Source organism: Babylonia areolata, chromosome 20 (assembly GCF_041734735.1).
Source record: "Babylonia areolata isolate BAREFJ2019XMU chromosome 20, ASM4173473v1, whole genome shotgun sequence".
NCBI lineage: Eukaryota > Metazoa > Mollusca > Gastropoda > Neogastropoda > Buccinidae > Babylonia > Babylonia areolata.
Window position 1 is genome coordinate 17,129,238 of NC_134895.1, and position 20,055 is coordinate 17,149,292.

Genomic DNA, 20,055 nt, shown 5'->3' on the forward strand with positions numbered 1-20,055 from the left:
TAACATTGATGGTTCCGTGTGGACTGCCGGCACTGGGACTGGCAGACAAACCTGGGTGTGGCCATGTATGGGGGAATCAGAATGAGCAGTGTGGGAGTAATGCCACTGAATCAGTGCAGATTATGGGGCAGCAACCCCCCCCCAAAAAAAACGCATGAATATAGAGGTATGCACCATTTAACAAAACATCATATTTCAGTGGCTCCACAGGCAAGCCCAAGGGTGTACTGCACACAATAGGAGGCTACATGTTGTATGCGGCTACAACGTTCAAGTACGTGTTTGACTATCAGCCCAGCGACGTCTACTGGTGCACGGCGGACATCGGCTGGATCACTGGACACAGCTACGTCTGCTATGGACCCCTGGCCAATGGGGCCACCAGTGTTATGGTGAGTTGTTTTGGGGGTTTCTGCAGGAGTGTATTCATTGCATTGCTGCTTGTTACAACAGGAAAAAAGCCCTTGCTGTTCACAGTGCCTTAGATTACCCAACCCCATGATGGTAACTATCCATCCTACACTGACCTTTTCCCCATTTTACTCTTGCTGTCAGACAAACACTGACGGGAATAGAAGGGGGTGCCTGAAATTCAAACTCCTCAATTTGGTGTTATAAGCTGTACCATGTCAAACTGATACAGTTGAGTTTGACATGGTGAGCATATATATATATATATATATATATATATATATATATATATATATATATACTCCCAGACAGGGAGTATAATTCAAACTCCTTATTTTGGTGTCATAAACTGTACCTTGTCAAACTTGCGCAAGTTGAGTTTGACATGGTAAGTATACATCACCAAACCGGGAGTATAATTCGAACTTCCCATTCTGATGATATGGAATGAATGAATGGTACCACTGTGTATTGAGCGCAGAGTTAAGTTTTGGTTCAGAACAGCCTGGGTCATTTGACCTGTTCACTACAAAATTAGTGAGTCTTTTTCAAAATTGAAGGGTCAGGAACACCTCCACCCCCCCCCACTTCTTCCATCTCCCATCTTCCCCCATTGGCACACATACTTGCTCACACAAGCGTGCACACACACACACACACACACATACATGTATGCACAAACGCACGCACGCATGCACACACACACACACACACACACACACACACACACACACACACACACACACACACACACACACACACACACACAGCCCCATGCACAGGCCTACACACACAGCCACACCCAAGATCTTGTCAACCCCTTGCCTGTACACACTTATAGGTACACACACACCTACCTATCACAGAAAATATATTGTGTTTCTGGTCCTGATTTCCTGTTTCACTGGTGAGTGGATGCTGTTGGCTTCCTTCAAGCAGATGTCAGGAAACAGATGTTCATACTGTGATGATGTAGATTGAGCCCAAGTGGTTGTTCTGGAGGAAATCCATTACAACAAGGCTTGTTGTCCCGAGTTGAGTTCTGTGATAGATTTGTTGCTAAGATTTGTCATGTCTTGTTTTGTGCAGTCGTGTGTGTGTGTGACATAAAGTTACATGTCAGCCAGGTTATATGTTGTACCTTTGTAGACACTCACATAAGAAAGCTGACACAAACACTCTGAGCAGGATATATGTTTGCCTCATTTCTCTCTGTGTCATATATACACACATTCAATCAGTGTATGTACACACACGCACACACACACACACGCACACAATGTTATGTTCTTGCTATTTTACAAATAGTCTTGGGACCAGTTTTGTTTATTTTCTACTGTTACCCACTGTCAGATGTACGTTCCACACGAGCGTGCTTTCCATAAGTATGCTGACAACACAACTGTCAAGACAGTTTTTTGTTCTGACAAATGTTCAGTCTGGTACTGGAGATGCATTGCACTGGATGAACAGCAACAAATTATTGCTAAACACCTTTTACTGCTGCTTAAAATCATTTTGCAGTCATTAGCAGAGTTGTAGTCTAAATATGTAAATAAATGTGTACAGTAAATATTGCTAGGATTTTTTTTACAGTTCCTGGTGGAAATAGATATTTTAAACTTAATTAGAATTTTATTTGAACTGAACAAGATGCAGTTGACTTGGTCTTTTTAATGTTGTTTTGGTCAACTTTCTACAATTTTGATTTCTCTGAGACTGGTTTTAAAGAACTGACGGGTATTCAGCCTTGAAAATAGTCCCTTTGCTGTTAACTGGACAGTAAGCAGCATGAATTGATTTGATTTTGGTTCACTTTATGCTGATGTGGTGGATATATGTTGCTATTGTGTGTGTGTGTGTGTGTGTGTGTGTGTTCATCAGTTTGAGGGCGTGCCGTTTTACCCAGACGCAGGCCGTTTCTGGGCCACCGTGGAAAAGTACAAAGTGTCCAAGTTCTACACTGCCCCCACTGCTATCAGGTCCCTCATGAAGTATGGCGATGAGTTTGTCAAAAAGTGAGTCAGCCTTTATAAAACTTTTGTATAAATTGAAAAGCACATGCACGTTAAATGTGTGTATTTAAACCCACTCACAGACATGTGTACAAGACCAGATGAGCACATGTTGTAAATATTAACACATTTTCAGTGTGATGTGTTCTTGTGACTACATTTGACAACACAGAATGGACAGTACAAGTTCTCATGTAATATCTAACTTTAACAGTTTCCAGTTTCCAGTGTGGTGTGTGTGGTTTGGGGGGTTTTTTTTTGTTTTTTTTTGTTGTTTTGTTTTGTTTTTTATACCTTCTGTTTTTTTGTGATTCTGTGTAATACATCTGATTCGGCTATCTGTGTATGTATGTATATGTGTCAGTGGTAGATTTTTAAAACTTTGTTTGTCTTGAGATATTTTGTCACTCCAAAATTGGATGAAATGTAGAAGAAAAAAAATGTCCACATATGCCAGTTATAAGGAACGCCGAAGGGTGTAAGTCTCCAGATTAAGCCATATTTTAGGATTGTGAATATTTTATTTCATTAAGCTGAGGGATCTGGAAGGGTTTTCAAGGTAATTCCCAGTTTGTTGCTGGATTAGGGTTTTAAATCAACAGTTATCAAACATGAGCCATTAAGATTTTGGGTTTGTTTGTTTTTTTTAGGGAAAGGTGGATGTTCTAAAACACTGGTTTGGTCACAATTCATACTATATTACTTACATGTTTCTGCTTGAATGCTGAAGTATGTAATCTGAAATCAAACTTTATAAGATATGCACTGTTGTCAGTGCTTAGTGGACATGAGTGCATGCTTGTTATGTTCGAGAGTAAGTGTATACGCATTTTAGGCAAATGTCTGTGTGAATGCACACTCACACAGACAAACACACACACACACACACACAGAGTTATCAGTGCTTATGTGGGTATGAGTGTATGCTTGTGTATGCTTGAGAGTACGTGTCTACACATTTTAGGCATGTGTCTGTATGAATGCACATTTGAATGAATTAACACAAGAATAAAGCATACATGAACATGATGAACATGTGTGTTCTGCACAGGTACAATCGCTCCTCTCTACGCGTTCTGGGCACAGTGGGTGAGCCAATCAACCCAGAGGCCTGGTTGTGGTACTACAGTGTTGTGGGCAACTCCAGGTGTGCTGTTGTGGACACGTTTTGGCAGACTGAAACGGTACATCTATCACTTTCTTGATGATAACTTCAGGAATCAATGGGGAGTTCGGGGTTGGGGGGTGGGGATGTTACGGGGGTTCACGTTTACTGCAGTTTATTAAGACCTCTAAAAACTGCGTTGTTGATTACATACTTACAATGATTATGAACGTGTACCGATGTTTGTCTCATTGTTAACTGTTTTTGGCATCCTCTTATCAAAATGAATGCAGTTAGTAAGTTTTTTTTTCTTCTTCTGTTTCCTGTATGTTGAAGTAATGATGTTGATAGATGTGTATGTTGAAAGTTACGATATTGACACATTTGTATGTTAAAGTTATTGATACATGTATGTTTCAAATCATGATAATGATATATGTCTGTTAATGTTTTGATATTGATACATGTGTATGTTAAAGTTATAATATTGATACATGTATGGGATTTTTTTAAATTATGATATTCACATATCTGTATATTAAAGTTAAGCTGTTGACACGTGTATGTTAAGAATTATGATATTGATATGTGTGTATGTTATGTACATTGGTATGTCATAATTTTGTGTGTGTGTGTGTGTGTGACAGGGTGGTCATGTTATCACTCCACTTCCAGGTGCCACCCCCACCAAGCCTGGTTCTGCTGTAAGTATTTTGTTTTGTTTTCTTTTTTTTCTCTTTTATTGTTGTTTGAATCGTATGATTCTATATGTCTTATTGAGCACACACATCAGTTAAAATGTGAGTACCAGCCACTGTGACGAAGGATAGAGAAACAAGTAACCAAAAAAGATGAGTGGCACTCTCAGTGTAAAGACTCACTCTCCTTGGGGAGAGAAGCCCGAATTTCATGCAGAGAAATCTGTTGTGACACAAAGAGTAGTACAGTACAATACAATACAAACTGGTTAACACCAAGGAGTGAAGCTTGGAGGATGTGGGTTAATCCGCTTATCATCAGATTTTCCTTTTTTGTGTTTTCCTTGACTGAGGCCAGCTGCTGCCTAGACATATATGCCAACTGTTCTAAATTAGCCACATTTTTTAAAGAAAGACTCTAAAATCGATGACTGCTCCAGACGTAACTGTGGGGAAAAAATATCCCAAATGGTTCTCTCATCGGTGGACAAACCAGGAGAATGGAAAGTTGTAACTAACAGTGTGCACGCACATGTCTATAGCCAGCTACTGAGAAAAGCCAAAGTAAATAAAAAGTGTGCTTACATGAAAAGATGTCCAGCTGTCACAAGCAATTGTGTGTAGAATTAATGAAGAAGGTAGTGAACCTCACCTCGAAAAACAGAATAAAATGAGATAAGATCAAATTGATGCAGCCACACCTTCAGGAAAGAATGAATGAATGGTGTCTGTGTTTTAACAAGAATAGAAAAGCATCCCATATGTTAAGAATACAGCGTGTGTTCCTGAAAACTCTTGAAAATATCAGTTTTATTTCTATCTGTTTATGATGGTAAGTTGTTGTTTTTTTTAGAGAGGGCATAATTTGTTTCTGGAGACAAGCTGCATGCAGTAAAACGGGCCAAATGAATACGCTTAACCCTTTGAGCCCTGAGTCCCTGAGCAATTTTAACCCTTCTGCCAGAGCTCCTGAGCCAAAATTTGCAAATAATTGGTATTAAACCTTTTGAGCCCTGACCACCGCTTTATCGGTGGCAGAGAAAAATGACATAATGCAAGGCCACCGGTTGAGCGGTGCGTAAACACTTGAAGCCTGCAGAGTCTCAACCTGGCCTGTCAGGGCAGAAATCAGGGACAAAACGTGCGAGAAAACAACTGTACACAATGCAGCAAGTAATTGATGTGCTTGATGATTTATCGGAAGTAGAGTATGACAGTGATTACTCTGATAGTGAGGTGGAATTCGAATCGGATGATTTTGCTACAGATAGTGATGTTGAAAATGAATCTGAGCATGCAGAATCAGTTGATCAAAGGACGCGTGTCAGGTTGAGACTCTGCATGCTTCATGGTAGAAATCGATCTTTTTTATCCAAAGCACATGAACAAAACACAGTGAGGGGGCGCGGCAATGTTGGTACTGCGTTCGCTGGTGTCGGAATATAACGGTTTTTCTGATTGGCTCTTCAATATAAGTCAACCAATAGCAAAACACGACACAAGTGTTTACGCACCGCTCAACCGGTGGCCAGGCATTATGACACCCCTCCCCTCCCAGGGCTCAAAGGGTTAAAACCCCAAAAAAGCATAGTTGTCTGGTTAACTTGTTCTGTATTTGTTAGAGATTTTATTATCATTATTGTTATTTTTAATCAACATTCATATTTTTTTTGTTTTGTCTTCAGTGGTCTTTGATGAACTGCATCACGCTGATTATTAGATTTGATTTGCGGGTGGGTAGGTTGCTGTTATATTTTTGACTCACTTGTTAGCTTGTTTTCATGTTGTTTTTCTTTCTTTCTCATTTCTCTCTTGTTATTTGTTTAGTTTTAGATTTTTTTTCTTAATTCTCAAAAAGGCTCGCCATAGCTTTTAACCTGACGTTAGACGTCATGCAGCTAGACATTTGCATTGTGCCAACCCTGTGTGTTGCAGACATTCCCATTCTTTGGAATCCAGCCAGTCATCCTGTCAGAGGACGGTCAGGAAATCACTGACTCCAGGGAGGGGTACCTGGTGAGTCTGGTGCTTCTTCCTCTTTGAACGATGAGTGAAAGGAACATGGGAACAGAGTGAAGGGGAATGAACACTGGTATTTGTAATTCAGAAAATCGTTAGTTGTCGAGTTAACAAGTGCATGAATAAACTAATTATTGGTTCAGTTTAGGCCATGGGAAGGTTTGGGGGAGAGGAACGTTCCGGACGATGGAACGTTATAGCGGTTTCAACAGTTAAAAATTTGTCCACATTTTCCTCATGGGGTAGCATAAAAATTGCAGCTACACCGGGCATTGTGAATGTATCAAGGGTCGAATGGAAAATTTTTTCGTAAGGTTTCTGTGACTATACACTCGTTGGCAAGCCGTTGACCTTGGTACCCCACATGACAAGCTAATCTGCATGTGTATCGAAAATGGCATCGCAGGCAATACAAGTGGAAATTTTTGGAGCAAACTAGATCATGATAGCAGCTTTTTACTGCTGCTGAAGTGATAGAAATGCTTCAAACTGAATGTTTTGACATCGAGGAGGAGGATGAAGACGTTGAACAAAGTATCTGCAGTGAAGAAAGCTACCAGCAAGAAGGTATTGACAGTGACTCAGCTTCTGAGCACTGTGAAGAGAGGGTGGAGAATGGACATGCACACGATGTTAGAAGAGGGATCAGTGGGCCAAGTACATGGAGTTTCATTCAGTTACTTTGTGTTTTGTACTTTTTATGATTTTTTTCTTTACCCTAACAAATGGCCATTTGTTGGGGGAAAGCAAGGGAGAAAACTATTCGTTCGGAGTGAGTTAAAGTGGGTTTCTGTTTATTTCTGTGATTAGTATTGTGTTAAGGTGTGATTTTTTTTTTTTTTTTTTTTTTTTTTTTTTTTTTAATGAATAAAACAGGACAAAGCATGCAGTAATAACGAGAAAGGCAGCATTGTGGAATCGGTAACAAAGTGATATCAATCAGGGTACAAAGAAAAGAGCTGTGGAGAATGACAGCTGTGTTGTGTGCCACCAGGTGTTCCGGAAGCCATGGCCTGGAATCATGCGAACAGTGTGGGAGAACCAAGTGAGGTTCGAGACAACTTACTTCAAGAAATTTGAGGGATACTACTGCACTGGAGATGGTAATGCCTTTCAGTGTGTTGGTTGGTCAGTTTCTTTGTAGTCATTCTCTCAAATTAATGATAATAGATTTTTTTAAAATCTTTTTTTATATATATATATATATATATATATATATATATATATATATATATATATATAACCCCGCAGTGATGATGGAACAGATTTTTTTTTTTAAGTTTAAATGTCAATCTATTAATTGTAAGCAGTATTAGTGTGTATGTATCTGTGTGTACTTCTGTTTGTGTATGTGTGCATAAGAGAGACAGACAGAGAGAGAGAATGTTTCTATGAAAAAAGTGTGTTCTGAAGATTCTTGGAATGTTCAGTTTGTTCCTGATTTTTTGTTATCTGTTCCTGATGGTAATATTTTTGAGTAGGCATGTTATTGCTCAGTCGCACACAGTGACGTACATACACAGGTATTTGTCCTGTCCCCTGTCCTTCACTTCTGTATACACGCACACACACATACAGGCACACTTATACCAGTTAGCAAGAAAAACCTATCATCACAGCAGTAAGCAAACCTCAAACATACTTGAACACATCATTAACCATAGCAACAGCAGAAGGGACACATTTTGTATACGGGCTTCAGAAAAAGTTAAGGATCCCTTGCACAGATTTTTTGTTCTTTCTTTTTTTCTTTTTTTTCTGCTTGTGTTTGGGGGCATGCTGTAATGATTAATTTTCAGCAAACAGCCGTGTATGCAGCACCACTCATAAACATAGTTTAACTACACATACTTAACCGTGACCCACGAGTGCAGACTCCGGCAGGGGTCTCATTCCTGTGTATGTGTGAATGTGTGTCGCCATGTTTTACATTTATTTGCTTATTTATCATCATTGTTGTCTTTTTTATTTATTTATTTTATTATTATTGTTATTACTACTTTTTTTTTCTTTTTTTAAAAATAAAATTTTTATTTATTTATGTATGCTAAAAGTTGACTTCATCAAGTTTTTGCACCTTATACATATTATTATTAGTAGTAGTAGTTCTTTTTTTTATGTATTTATCTATTATTTATTCACACCTTTTCTTTTTCTTTTTTTTTCTTTTTTTTCCTCAAGGCCTGACTAAGCATGTTGGGTTACTCTGCTGGTCAGGCATCTGCTTGGCAGATGTGGTGTAGCGTATATGGATTTGTCCGAACGCAGTGAGCTACTGAAACTGAAACTGAAAGTAAAGAACTTTACACAGGTGGTTCACATGAGTTTCCATTGTGAGGGATGAATCAAGGTAAAAACCAAGATTGCGGACAGAACTAGAAAAAGAAATTTCTATGCCAGAACAAATGATAGATGTTGTATTTATCTGCTTGAGCTTATTTTTATTACCAGTCAGTATTAGTTCTGTTTTGTCATCATTCATTTTTAGTTTGTTTTGTTTCATCCACTTTGCTACATTTTCTATACCACGGCGGCACAAGGCAGCCCTTTTAGTTTTGGCGCGAAGCGGAGGGGAGAGGGATGAACAGCGAGCGAGCGCGAAACGTTGGAAAGGTATAGCCTGGACAGACAGGCAGGCAGTATATGGGGCAGCGCTCTGGCGCACCACTAACTTCGCGCTATTCTCAGCGGAGCGCATGTTACACGGGCAGTGTGTACAGCTGTGAACAGCTTCGCTGCTGCTGATAAACTGTCAGAAACAGGGTTATGTGCTTTTAAAAAATAATACTCTATGTCAGAATGCAACAAGAAGGGCGCTATGGGTGTGAATGGATGTGTGATTTTCTGACAAATTTAACGATACCAAACATGAGTAGGTTTAATTTCCTACAGGCAGTGTACAAGCGGTCCAAAACTTAGCGAGCACACGAACATTCTGTTCGAACTGAGGAACACACACGAAACGTAGTTCAATTTCAACTCCGTGTTGTGTGTGTACATCGTTTTACTTGGAGATAAAACTTATATCATGATATACATGCATGTCTCCACGATACAACTGGAAGGAAAATATAGCCGATACATTACCTAGAGGTGGCAGACCGCCCCGGAATTAGTGTCAGTATTTAACGATCAGCTCCACTGAGAACTGCTGCCAGCCACTTAAGTTTCACACTTCTCTCAACATCACGGGAAGAGAGACGGACAGACAGACATATATGCAGGGACAGACATACTGAGAAACAGAGGAACGTGTACGGAGAGAGAAAGGGGAGAGGCACAGAGAGAGAGGGAGAGAGACAGACGCACAGAGAGAGAGAGAGGGAGAGAGAGAGAGAGAGACGCACACAGAGAGGGGGAGAGAGATTTTCGCCGACTAGATGTTTTGCGTGTCAGTATGTGTGCCTTTGCTTGCGACATGCATTTGGTCAGTCTAAAAGATACACCTTGACGATACCATGCTTTTAGTAAACGATCACAATGTAACGTACTGACATGCATTTGTAAGTTCTAAATAATAAAATCCATTCCTACCTGAACTTATAAATCCATATGAACTCCTTGTTTGTAGTTGGTAATCCACTCAGTTGAAGTGTGACACTGACTAAACTCAAACATTTTTTTTTCTTGAACATCAATTATGCACATCAGTCGTGTGCATAATTTTTCTTCTTCTTCAGTAAGAGATTTATTGAGATCTTCATCCTCTGAGTCAACATACACCGTCTTACGTTTCAATTGTGCGATGGGTGATATAGCTGCGTCAGTGACAGGTGTTTTGGGTGTTATTGGAGATGTGTTTGTGCACAGCGTTCTTGTTTTTTTGACTGGTGTTGATGTGGACTGACAAAATGACGTTGACACACTGTCGTCGGTATCTAAGCAGAGGTCAGACGGATCAAAACTGTCATCCGTGCATTTTTTTACGGGTGCTGATCGTCTTTTTTTCGGACGACCACGCTGACTTTTTGAGTGATGAAAAGAGCATGTTTTGCACTGATCCAAAGATAGATCTGGATCGAAAGTTGTCCAGATTTCTGACATTCTGTCAATGTCAAGTGCAACATTTTCATTTGCAGTTTTGAACTGAGAATTTCCATGAGTATGTTTCATTTTTATCATTTTTTTGTAGCACTTGATACAAATGCATGTGGGATGTTTGCCCTCTTCATCATTCGAAACATCTAGACCGAAAAAACGAAACAGTTCAGAAGAATACTTGACACAAAGTCTTGCATTCAACCCCTTGTCTTTATCTCTTCTGAGAACCCGCTCACCACACACACGACACATATTATCCAAACATCTCAAGTGTTCACTGAAGGTGTGTTGTCCAGTCAGCAATGCTGCCACTACCGCACCAGATTCCATTTTTGTCGGCACTCACACACACACACTTAGGTCAAATAACTGGATGTAACACAAACACTCGGACAGTGTCTGGTAAATCACACAACACACTTAAAGTTCACATTCACTGGAATCATGTACACAAAAATGACAGCAAACAAAAGTGACTGTGCACGAATATGATTAAATGAAAATCACTTAAACAATACACCTTTCTCTGCTGGAAACATAGGCACAAAGAGCGCGGCGCGCGCTCCCCTTCCCCCCCCCCTCCCATCCCAGTGGAATCTAGGTCAGCAGCCGTGCTCCTGACCGCTCACTGAACTCTGAAACTAAATAGCTCTGCTGGAAGTTAAGCGGCACAGCCGTGATACCAGTTTTAAATTTAGAAGCTAAACATGGAATTTCAGAGGGAATAGTAGAATCATGCAGTTGAGAATCGTCGGCAAACAGATGATAGTGAGGTACAGACTGTTGGATGATCAAACTTAGACGTTGTGTGTACATTGTAAAGAGTACAGGTCCTAGGACGGAACCTTGTGGTACCCCATATCTGAGCACAGATGGAACAGACTGGTTTCCATTTACAAGGACAGAGTGTGTGCGACCTGATAAGTAGCAATGAAACCATTTCAGAACGGTGCCATTGAGTCTGAACACAGTACACAACCTTCTGCCCATAGTGTCAAATACTGCAAAACGGTCCAGCAGTGACAGAATGGATACCTTGGCTGCATCAGATGCTAGCAACAGGTCATTGACCACTTGAAGTAGATGCTGATGTGGTGATAGCTTGAGATGGCCTCAGTGGTCGGCGAGGCTTCAAGCACCAATAATTCTTTTCTTCTTCATTGTTCTTGGGCTGCAACTCCCATATTTGCTTGTATGTACACAAGTTGGCTTTATTTGCATGACCGTTTTTTACCCGGCAATGTAGGCAGTCATACACCGTTTTCAGGGGGGTGTATGCTGGGTATTTTCTTGTTTCCATAACCCACCAAACGCTGACATGGATTACAGGATCTTTAACATGCGTATTTGATTTTCTTGTATATACACATGAAGGGGGTTCAGGCACAAGCAGGTCTGCACATATGTTGACCTGGGAGATCGGTAAAAATCTCCACCCTTTACCCACCAGGCGCCGTTATCGAGATTCGAACCTGGGACCCTCAGATTGAAAGTCCACTGCTTTAACCACTCGGCTACTGCGCCCGTCGCACCATGATTTGATTGGGTTGGGTTTGTTTCAGGAGCGCATAGGGACAAAGACGGCTACATCTGGATCACGGGCCGCATTGACGACCTGGTCAACGTGTCTGGCCACCTCCTGTCCACAGCTGAGGTGGAGTCAGCGTTGATTGAACACAGAGCGGTGGCCTGAGGCCGCCTCTGTCTCTCACCCCCACACCATCAAGGGGGAGTGCATCTACTGCTTCGTCACGCTCAAAGAGGTCCGTTTCCTTTTGGGATTATGCTGACATAGAACTTTGTCTTGTCTTCTATTGTTGTTCTTTTGTGTGTGTGTGTGTGTGTTTTATTTTGTCTTCTTTTGTTGTTGTTTTTTACTTTAAAAAAACAACAACAAAAAACACTTAAAAAATAGTCAAGTCCGTGTCTCTGCAAGTGTTGGATTTTCCCTTAGTACAGGTTCTGCATCTTTGTCACTGTTAATTCACTCCGGACGAATAGTTCTCCCCCTTGCTTTTCCCTACAGATGACCCATTTGTTAGGGTTTGGAAAAAAAATCACAAAAAATACAAAACATAAAGTAACTGAATGAAACTCACTGTACATGACCCACTGACCCCTCTTCTCACATCGTGTGATCGCCCACCCCCCTCCCTCTTCACTGCTCTCAGAAGCTGAGTCACTATTAGTAACTTCTTGCTGGTAGCTTTCTTCACTGCATATACTTTATTCAACGTCTTCATCATCCTTGCCGATGTCAAAACCTTCAGTTTGAAGCATTTCAATCACTTCAGCAGCAGTGAAAGCCGCTGTCATGATCTAGTTTGCTCCAAAAATTTCCGCTTGTATTGCCTGCGATGCCATTTTCGATACGTATGCAGATCAGCTTGTCGTGTGGGGTCCTGAACTCGCTGGCTCGCTGTGGAGTGTGTTGTTAAAAAATCTCATGAAGAAACTTTCCGTTTGACACTTGTCACGTTTGCAATGCCCGGGGTAGCTGCAAATGTTATGCTACCCCATGAGGAAAACGTGGAAAAATTTTAAATTGTTAAAACTGCTATAGCGTTCTGTTGACTGGAATGCTACCTTACATCACTACGCTATAGCATTCCTGAATCAGGAATGCTATAGCATTCCATCGTCCGGAGTGAGTTAAGCCCTTGAATGCTGAACTTTGGTGAAACGAGATCAGTGTGGTATGAGTTTTGATTGCAGTTACTTTTTTTTGTGTGTACTTTTTTATGTGATGTCATAGATTTTTGATAGATAAACCAGTGCGGTCCAAAGAGGAAAAGTCCAAATACAGAGCAGTTTCAAGTGTTTGTGTACTTTTTATGTGATGTCATAGATTTTTGATAGATAAACCAGTGCGGTCCAAAGAGGACGAAGTCCAAGTACAGTGTGGTCACTGACACTCTGACCTGTGAGGTGACAGGCCTTCTCTGACAAGAATACTTGTATATTTGTCAGCATCAGGAGGCAAGGGGGTAAAGATATATTTAAAAACATGAGCTGTTCATTCCAGGTTTGAATGATGGGAGACATGGAATGGCTGAATAATTTCAAGTGTATTGTTAGAAGAAATAACAAATAAGGTCAGACAGAGCAGTGTCTGTCCATATCTTTAACTTTAGTGCATTAAAAAAAAAAAGGAAGAAAGAAACTTCTGTGTCTTCATTTGCTGTAAGAGAGACTGAAAAAAAGCAACAAAAACCCCCCACCATTCTTGCTGTGACTGGTGATGGTTTCTTTTCTGACTGACATAAAAACTGTGCATTCCTGTTGTGTGACTAGCAGATATGTGTCTTTGTGATTCTACTTTGTGGTTTGTTGCAGGGAGAGGAGTTCACTGACCAGCTGAAAGTTGAACTGATAAACCTTGGTGAGGCTGTGTGTGTGTGTGTGTGTGTGTGTGTGGTGTATATGCTTGTGCACAAGTGTTTGGTAATTGAAGAACTTGTACCTGAAATTTTTAAAATGCCTGATTTTCTTCCTTCACCATTTTTTTTTCCTTTATGTATGTGTGTGGGTTTGTTTTGTTTTTTTGTTTTTGGGGGTGGGTGGGGGGGTGGGGGGGGGGGTTGTTATCTGTCTTGATCTCCGGCCTCGAGACCATTACTCTTTTCTGTGAAGTCTGTAACTTATTTCATAATGTTATCTTATTTGAAGAAGCAGATATTTCTTTCATGTAAGGGACTTTTTTAAAACTTTTATGTGACCTATGGAAGTTTGATCATTCTTTTGCTATATTCTTGCCTACTTACTTTGATAATGGCACTATGTGCTGCAGACTTTTGATCGTTCATATTCTCTTGCTATATTCTTGCCTTCTTAATGACTTTAATAATGGTAGTTTTTGTCACATGAAATGATTTGATGTTATCACTATGTGCTGCAGACTTTTGATCGCTCAGATTCTCTGGCTGTATTCTTGCCTACTTAATGACTTTAATAATGGCAGTTTTTGTCACATGAAATGATTTGTTGTTGTCACTATGTGCTGCAGACTTTTGATCATTATTCTTGACTACTTAATGACCTTAATAACAGCAGTTTTTGTCACATGAAATGATGTGTTGTTGTCATGTTCTTTTCCTTTTGCCTTCTTCCTCGTTTCTAGTTCGAGTGAAGATCGGTCCGTTCGCTCAGCCGGATTTTATCCAGGACGCTCCAGCCCTGCCAAAGACCCGCTCTGGAAAGATCATGCGACGCATCCTGCGCAAAATTGCTCGCGGCGATCGTGACCTGGGCGACACATCGACCCTGGCAGACGAGAGTGTGATCGACCTCCTTTTCCAGCTGCGCCCCTCTGACGCTTGAAGCGCAGGGCGTCATCAAGGATTTGCTCTGGAGTTGGACTCTTTCACCATGCAGTGAAAGGATGTCTTGTCTGTCATAGACGCTCGCGTACCAACCAATTTCTTTTTTTGATTCCAGTCTAGGTGGTGTGGGGTTTATTTTTGTGAGGGTGTGGGGGGGGTTGGGGTTTTTTTTGTTTGTTTGTTTGTTTTGTTTGTTTGTTTTTCACTCCACAGTTAACTGTGAGATTATTTTATTGCTTCATTCTGTTGAGTTATTCATGAACTAATCCCCGTGGTTTATTTTATTGCTTCTTTCTGTTGTGTTATTAACTCTTTCTGTTTAAACTTCTTTTTTTTTTTTTGGAGTGGGGTGGAGGGTGGGGGGGAGATAGAAATGATTAATTTCCTCAAATATGATTATGTGCACAGAGATGAAAATAAGTAGTGTGCATGTTTAGGAATGTAGCTTGTAAAATAAATAAAAAAATCTCCTTGTTTTGTTTTGTTGAGTGTATAGGCATCAGTTTCCTATGCTCCACAACTGTTTTTAAAGGGAGGACTGTTATATGGAGGTACAGGGTGCGGGCAGGTGTTGACTTAACAGATCAATCATGGTGTGATCAACGGGGAAATAAAAATCATGTTTGATAAGAATTATTGATTACATTGATACGAAATACTAAAAGGAATGATTGAAGATTGCTTCAAATTCAAGTATTTGAGTTACGTGTGTTCACAACTGTTGATCACGTAAATGACATGTGTTCCCAGATTACATCAAGCACTGATATTGAGTCTGTTTGCACTTTATGCATTTGTCAAAATATATGCAGACTTTTCAGTTAAGCATTTCCCTGTGTTAATAGTTTTCGTTGAAGATTTTTTCTGAAAGTACACTCAGACTTAAAAATCTCACAAAGCTCAGGGAATGGGAATGGTTGTTTTGCTACAACTTTTTATCACTCCCTTTGTGTTTGTACACAGGGATGTCAAGACCACTGCTCATACTTTTTTTTCTTTTCTTTTTTTTTAAATCAGTGTGTCGGAGTGGATCCCATGTAGAATATAATGAATTTTTGTTTGCCCCCCTGTGGAATTGAGGGGTGCACATTAATGTGATTCATTTAACTCACTCTGGACGATGGAACGCTATAGCGGTCTTGATGTAAGGTAGTGTTCCGCATCCTGTAATGCTATAGCGGTTTTGACAAAATTTTTTCCACACTTTCTTCATGGGGTAGCATAAAAATTGCAGCTACACCGGGCATTGCAAACGTGTCAAGGGTCGAATGGAAAGTTTCTTCGTGAGGTTCCATAACTATAACTCACTGGCCAGCTGTTGACCTTGGTACCCCACATGACAAGGTAATCTGCATACTTATCGAAAATGGCGTCGCAGGCGATACTAGTGGAAAATACTTGGAGCAAACTAGATCATGACAGCGGCTTTTTACTGCTGCTGAAGTGATTGGAATGCTTCAAACTGAAGGTTTCGACATAGACGAGGATGATGAAGACATTGAATAAAGTATCTGCAGAGAAGAAAGCTACCAGCAAGAATGTACTGACAGTGACTCAGCTTCTGAGGGTTGTGAAGAGAGGGAGGGGGTGGGCATACACACGACATGAGGAGAGGGGTCAGTGGGTCAAGTACATGAAGTTTCATTCAGTTACTTTGTGTTTTGTATTTTTTGTGATTTTTTTCCTAATCCTAACAAATGGGTCATCTGCAGGGGAAAGCAAGGGGGAAAACTATTCGTCCTGAGTGAGTTAATACAATTTTCATATAATAGCTTCACTCTGGCACTCTTGTATTATTTCATAGTTTGGATTCATATGTATTATGTTGTGGGGGGGCCTGTGTTGCAGAATTCAGATCCATTTACCCTTACATTGCTATTCTGATGTGTGTATGTGTGTTTTATAAAGCATATGTACTTTCCCGGTACATATAATTGTCGAGGAGTCATTGAGATTCATGTGATCATGTGGAATTCAGCAAAATTTAAAGCACATATTCAGAAATGTATCAGTAAATGGGTCTGAGGTTTGTGGAAAGGCATGAAAATCATGACAACACATTTTGTTTGCCAGCGCCCTATGGACCAAGCTTGTGTATATTTTAAGTCTGGTTATTTAACGACTGGCACTGTAACATTACGTGTATTTTATTCAAACTAATTATGAAATCAAACATGAAGATTTGCATGAAGGTAGTGAAGTCTTGACCTTCATTAAATTTGAGCAGAAGTATACTCCTTTGAAAGAAATTTGCAGCGTACAGCTGCGTTCATCGCAGGGACTGGGGTGTCCATCTAACAAACGAGTTGAAGAAAGAATTTTGGCATTTGTGAGCCATGAAGTTTAGACACACTACTGTTGAACAAGGGATTTCACAAATTTATTTTACATCACTTTTTTGTTTGATAAGATTGTTTTTTCATCATTTAGATTACATCAGACAGGCGCAATAGTCGAGTGGTGAAAGCATTGGACTTTCAATCTGAGGGTCCCGGGTTCGAATCTCGGTGATGGCGCCTGGTGGGTAAAGGGTGGAGATTTTTCTTTATCTCCCAGGTCAACATACGTGCAGACTGCTATTGCCTGAACCCCCTTTGTGTGTATACGCAATCAGAAGATCAGATACGCACGTTAAAGATCCTGTAATCCATGTCAGCGTTGAAGAAGATGATCTCATCAAAAAGCATATTCCTGCAGGCATGTGTTTGTGCATGAAGAAGTGGTAATATTGACATGCAATGTGTATTGTCAAACGTTGGATATGATGCATGACCCATGGTGTGCATGTATTTTGTAAGGTGCTGTCTTGAACATTTACATTGCATTGAGGGATCAGTCAGTCGTGGGTTGTTTTTCTTTAAGATGTGTTTAGGAAAGACGCATTTCTGTCCTCGCCCTTTTCAGAAAGCCACTGTACGCTTTGTTGCCTTTGTTTTCACTGCCGCAGAGTTGATGCTTGTGTGTGTTATGTTTGAGGTGTTTTTTTTAATTCCAGGTTTTGTCACATTTGATTTGCATATTCAGTGTATTCTTATTAATGCCTCTGAAGTTTTGATTTTTAACAATGTAATAATCATTGCTTATATTCTTTTGGTTTTGACATGCTCTTGAATAGTTGCTTACAAGTATTTTCGGACTATAAGGCAATAGCTTTTTCTCAAATTTGACTCATGCTTTTTTTAATGGGTAAAATTAGAATTGGAACTCGTGGCGATGCCTAACTATGTGTTATCAAACAGTAGAGTTCTGTTATTATTCAGACCAAGAGATTTTATTGCACTTCTTGTCATGCTCTAGAGTACTAAGAAGATTTAGAGCAGAACTGTGATGAAATGTGCATGTTAAAGATATGATCCATGTCAGGGTTCGATGGGACCAGAACATACCCAGCATGCACCACCTCCCCGAAAACGGAGTATGACTGCCTACATGGCTGGATGAAAAAGGTCATATATATAAAAGCTCACTCGTGTATATGAGTTGCAGCCCGTGGACAAAAGTGCAGGATTGTGTTGCTTCTGTTATTTGGCCAGAATGTTATTTTTAGAAACCTCGTTTGATTTTTATTTACTGGTATTTTAACGCCTTGGATTTATTTGATAAGTACATCATATTCTGTTCTTTTTCACGATTTCTATGAAAGAAACAGGGCGAGTTGGGGTGAGAATAGGATTTGTCTGAAAATAGCAGCGCCTTATAGTCCAAAAATGAAGTGCAGTATTAACATGTGTAATCATAAATAGTTAAATTGGTGTGAGAATATTTCTGTACAGTAATGAAGAAGAGGTGGAGGATTGCATCAGTTTACTAAAAAAAAATTAAAAAATAAATTAAAAAAAATTTTTTATTGTGTTTTTATCATTTTTTTGGTAGGTATCTAGCTATGCAATATTTGGTTGGTATACATTAACATGTTGATTTGTTTTACATGCACTGTACCTTTTGGCATAACATTTAATGGCAACTTAAATGCATGGCAGAAGTTCATGTGTGTTTGCGGGCTGTTGTATCTTTAGTGGCGACTTTTGTGCATGGGAGAAGTTTATTTGTGAACAAACTGTTGTGATCAGTCAGCGTTCATTTCAAACTGGGAGATCAGACATTTGACTTCAGCACAAGTGAAGATTTATCTCATTGCATTGCCGTTGTGTACTCGGTTATTGTGAGCATGAAATAACATCCATCATTTTCTGAGGGAGGAGGAGGAGGAGGAGGCAGGAAAATGAAGGGGAATGCATGAAGAAGCAAGTCGTGGCAAATTATGTATCAGGACAGGTCAAACTGTCAAGAACTAGCTTTGCGTGTTTTATGACTGCCTGTTGTTGTCTGTTGTCACCAAATCATGCTGTTGTGATCTTAAGGACAGTTGTATAATGCTGGTTGTTACTGAATGCTGTCGCACTGCTGTGTAGTTTTAAGAATACTTATAATTTGTGTCAGCTCTTAATGAAAAAGTAGGGCACATATTTCTGAACATTCATGCTAAAAGCAAGAGCTTGACATGCACACACACAAAAGTACAACAAAGCAATAGAACTTGATTAGTTCCTAGCCCCCAAATTGTCATTGCTGTATATAATGCCCTTTTAAGTAAATTTAGTTATTTCTGTTCTGGTTTTTGTCTTTAATAAAATGGTGCTCTCATAAAACCTTGTGGGGGGCGGGGGGTTGGGGGTCGGGGAAAGTATAAAACATTCAGTTTATAATTATGCAAGTATGGATATCGTGGTACCTTATGTTTCAATGATTGGCTTCACAGGGAAGTTGTGTTGTAAATTAGTGTCATTCAGAAGCACACTGCATTCTAGCATACCACTGTTCTTAGCGTACATAGCATTTGTCTCCCTCCTCACTTCTTGTCATTATCATTGTGTCTGCAAGTTTAAATAAAGTTCTGCTCAGATTTGTTTCAGTCCAACCAGCTATGACAGTTCAAATAATCCTGTGTACATGTTTTCAATATTTTTATGTTGTATGATTAGCAATGACTAAAGAAAACCATATCATAGATATTGTTCAGCTAAAAAGAAGTCATCAGTTTCTGCACCACAGTGAGTAATGTCTTCATAGATTTTGTTAGATTTGTTTTGTAATGCCATATTTTTTACTGGACATGCAGTTGTGTATGTTGTAGATATAATGCTGCCATTGTTGGGAGGCACTGGTTGTTATTTACTGAGGGCAGACTTAGCTTGGAAATAAAAAAAAAAAAAGGTAGAAGGTAATACTATATGAGCTCTGTGATAATGAGGTGGATGAATTGTCACCATGTTTTGAATGGTGATTGAATGCTTTGGATGACTTGTTTTGTGTTGATTGGCCTGATAAGACCTGGGGAAAAGAGTCACAATGTAAAGTATCACTCACCTGTTGGACAAAGTAAGCATGTTACCATGTCCAGTCTAGAGTTCATATGATGTACACCAGGCATCAAATGTATCAAC

The 20,055-nt window shown here is 39.9% G+C and overlaps 1 protein-coding gene across 1 annotated transcript in view; it reads left to right on the forward strand.

Moving 5' to 3' along the window:
* Positions 1–19,836, forward strand: part of LOC143295263 (acetyl-coenzyme A synthetase, cytoplasmic-like) — a 40,827-nt gene extending 20,991 nt beyond the window's left edge. Inside the window, 10 exon segments of the mRNA XM_076606853.1 lie at positions 200–392; positions 2,296–2,429; positions 3,478–3,610; positions 4,179–4,235; positions 6,165–6,245; positions 7,243–7,351; positions 11,852–11,979; positions 11,981–12,052; positions 13,626–13,671; positions 14,410–19,836. Of these exon segments, the coding sequence (XP_076462968.1) occupies positions 200–392; positions 2,296–2,429; positions 3,478–3,610; positions 4,179–4,235; positions 6,165–6,245; positions 7,243–7,351; positions 11,852–11,979; positions 11,981–12,052; positions 13,626–13,671; positions 14,410–14,609 (1,153 nt within the window). The 3' untranslated portion in view covers positions 14,610–19,836.
* The last annotated feature ends 219 nt before the right edge of the window (positions 19,837–20,055 follow it).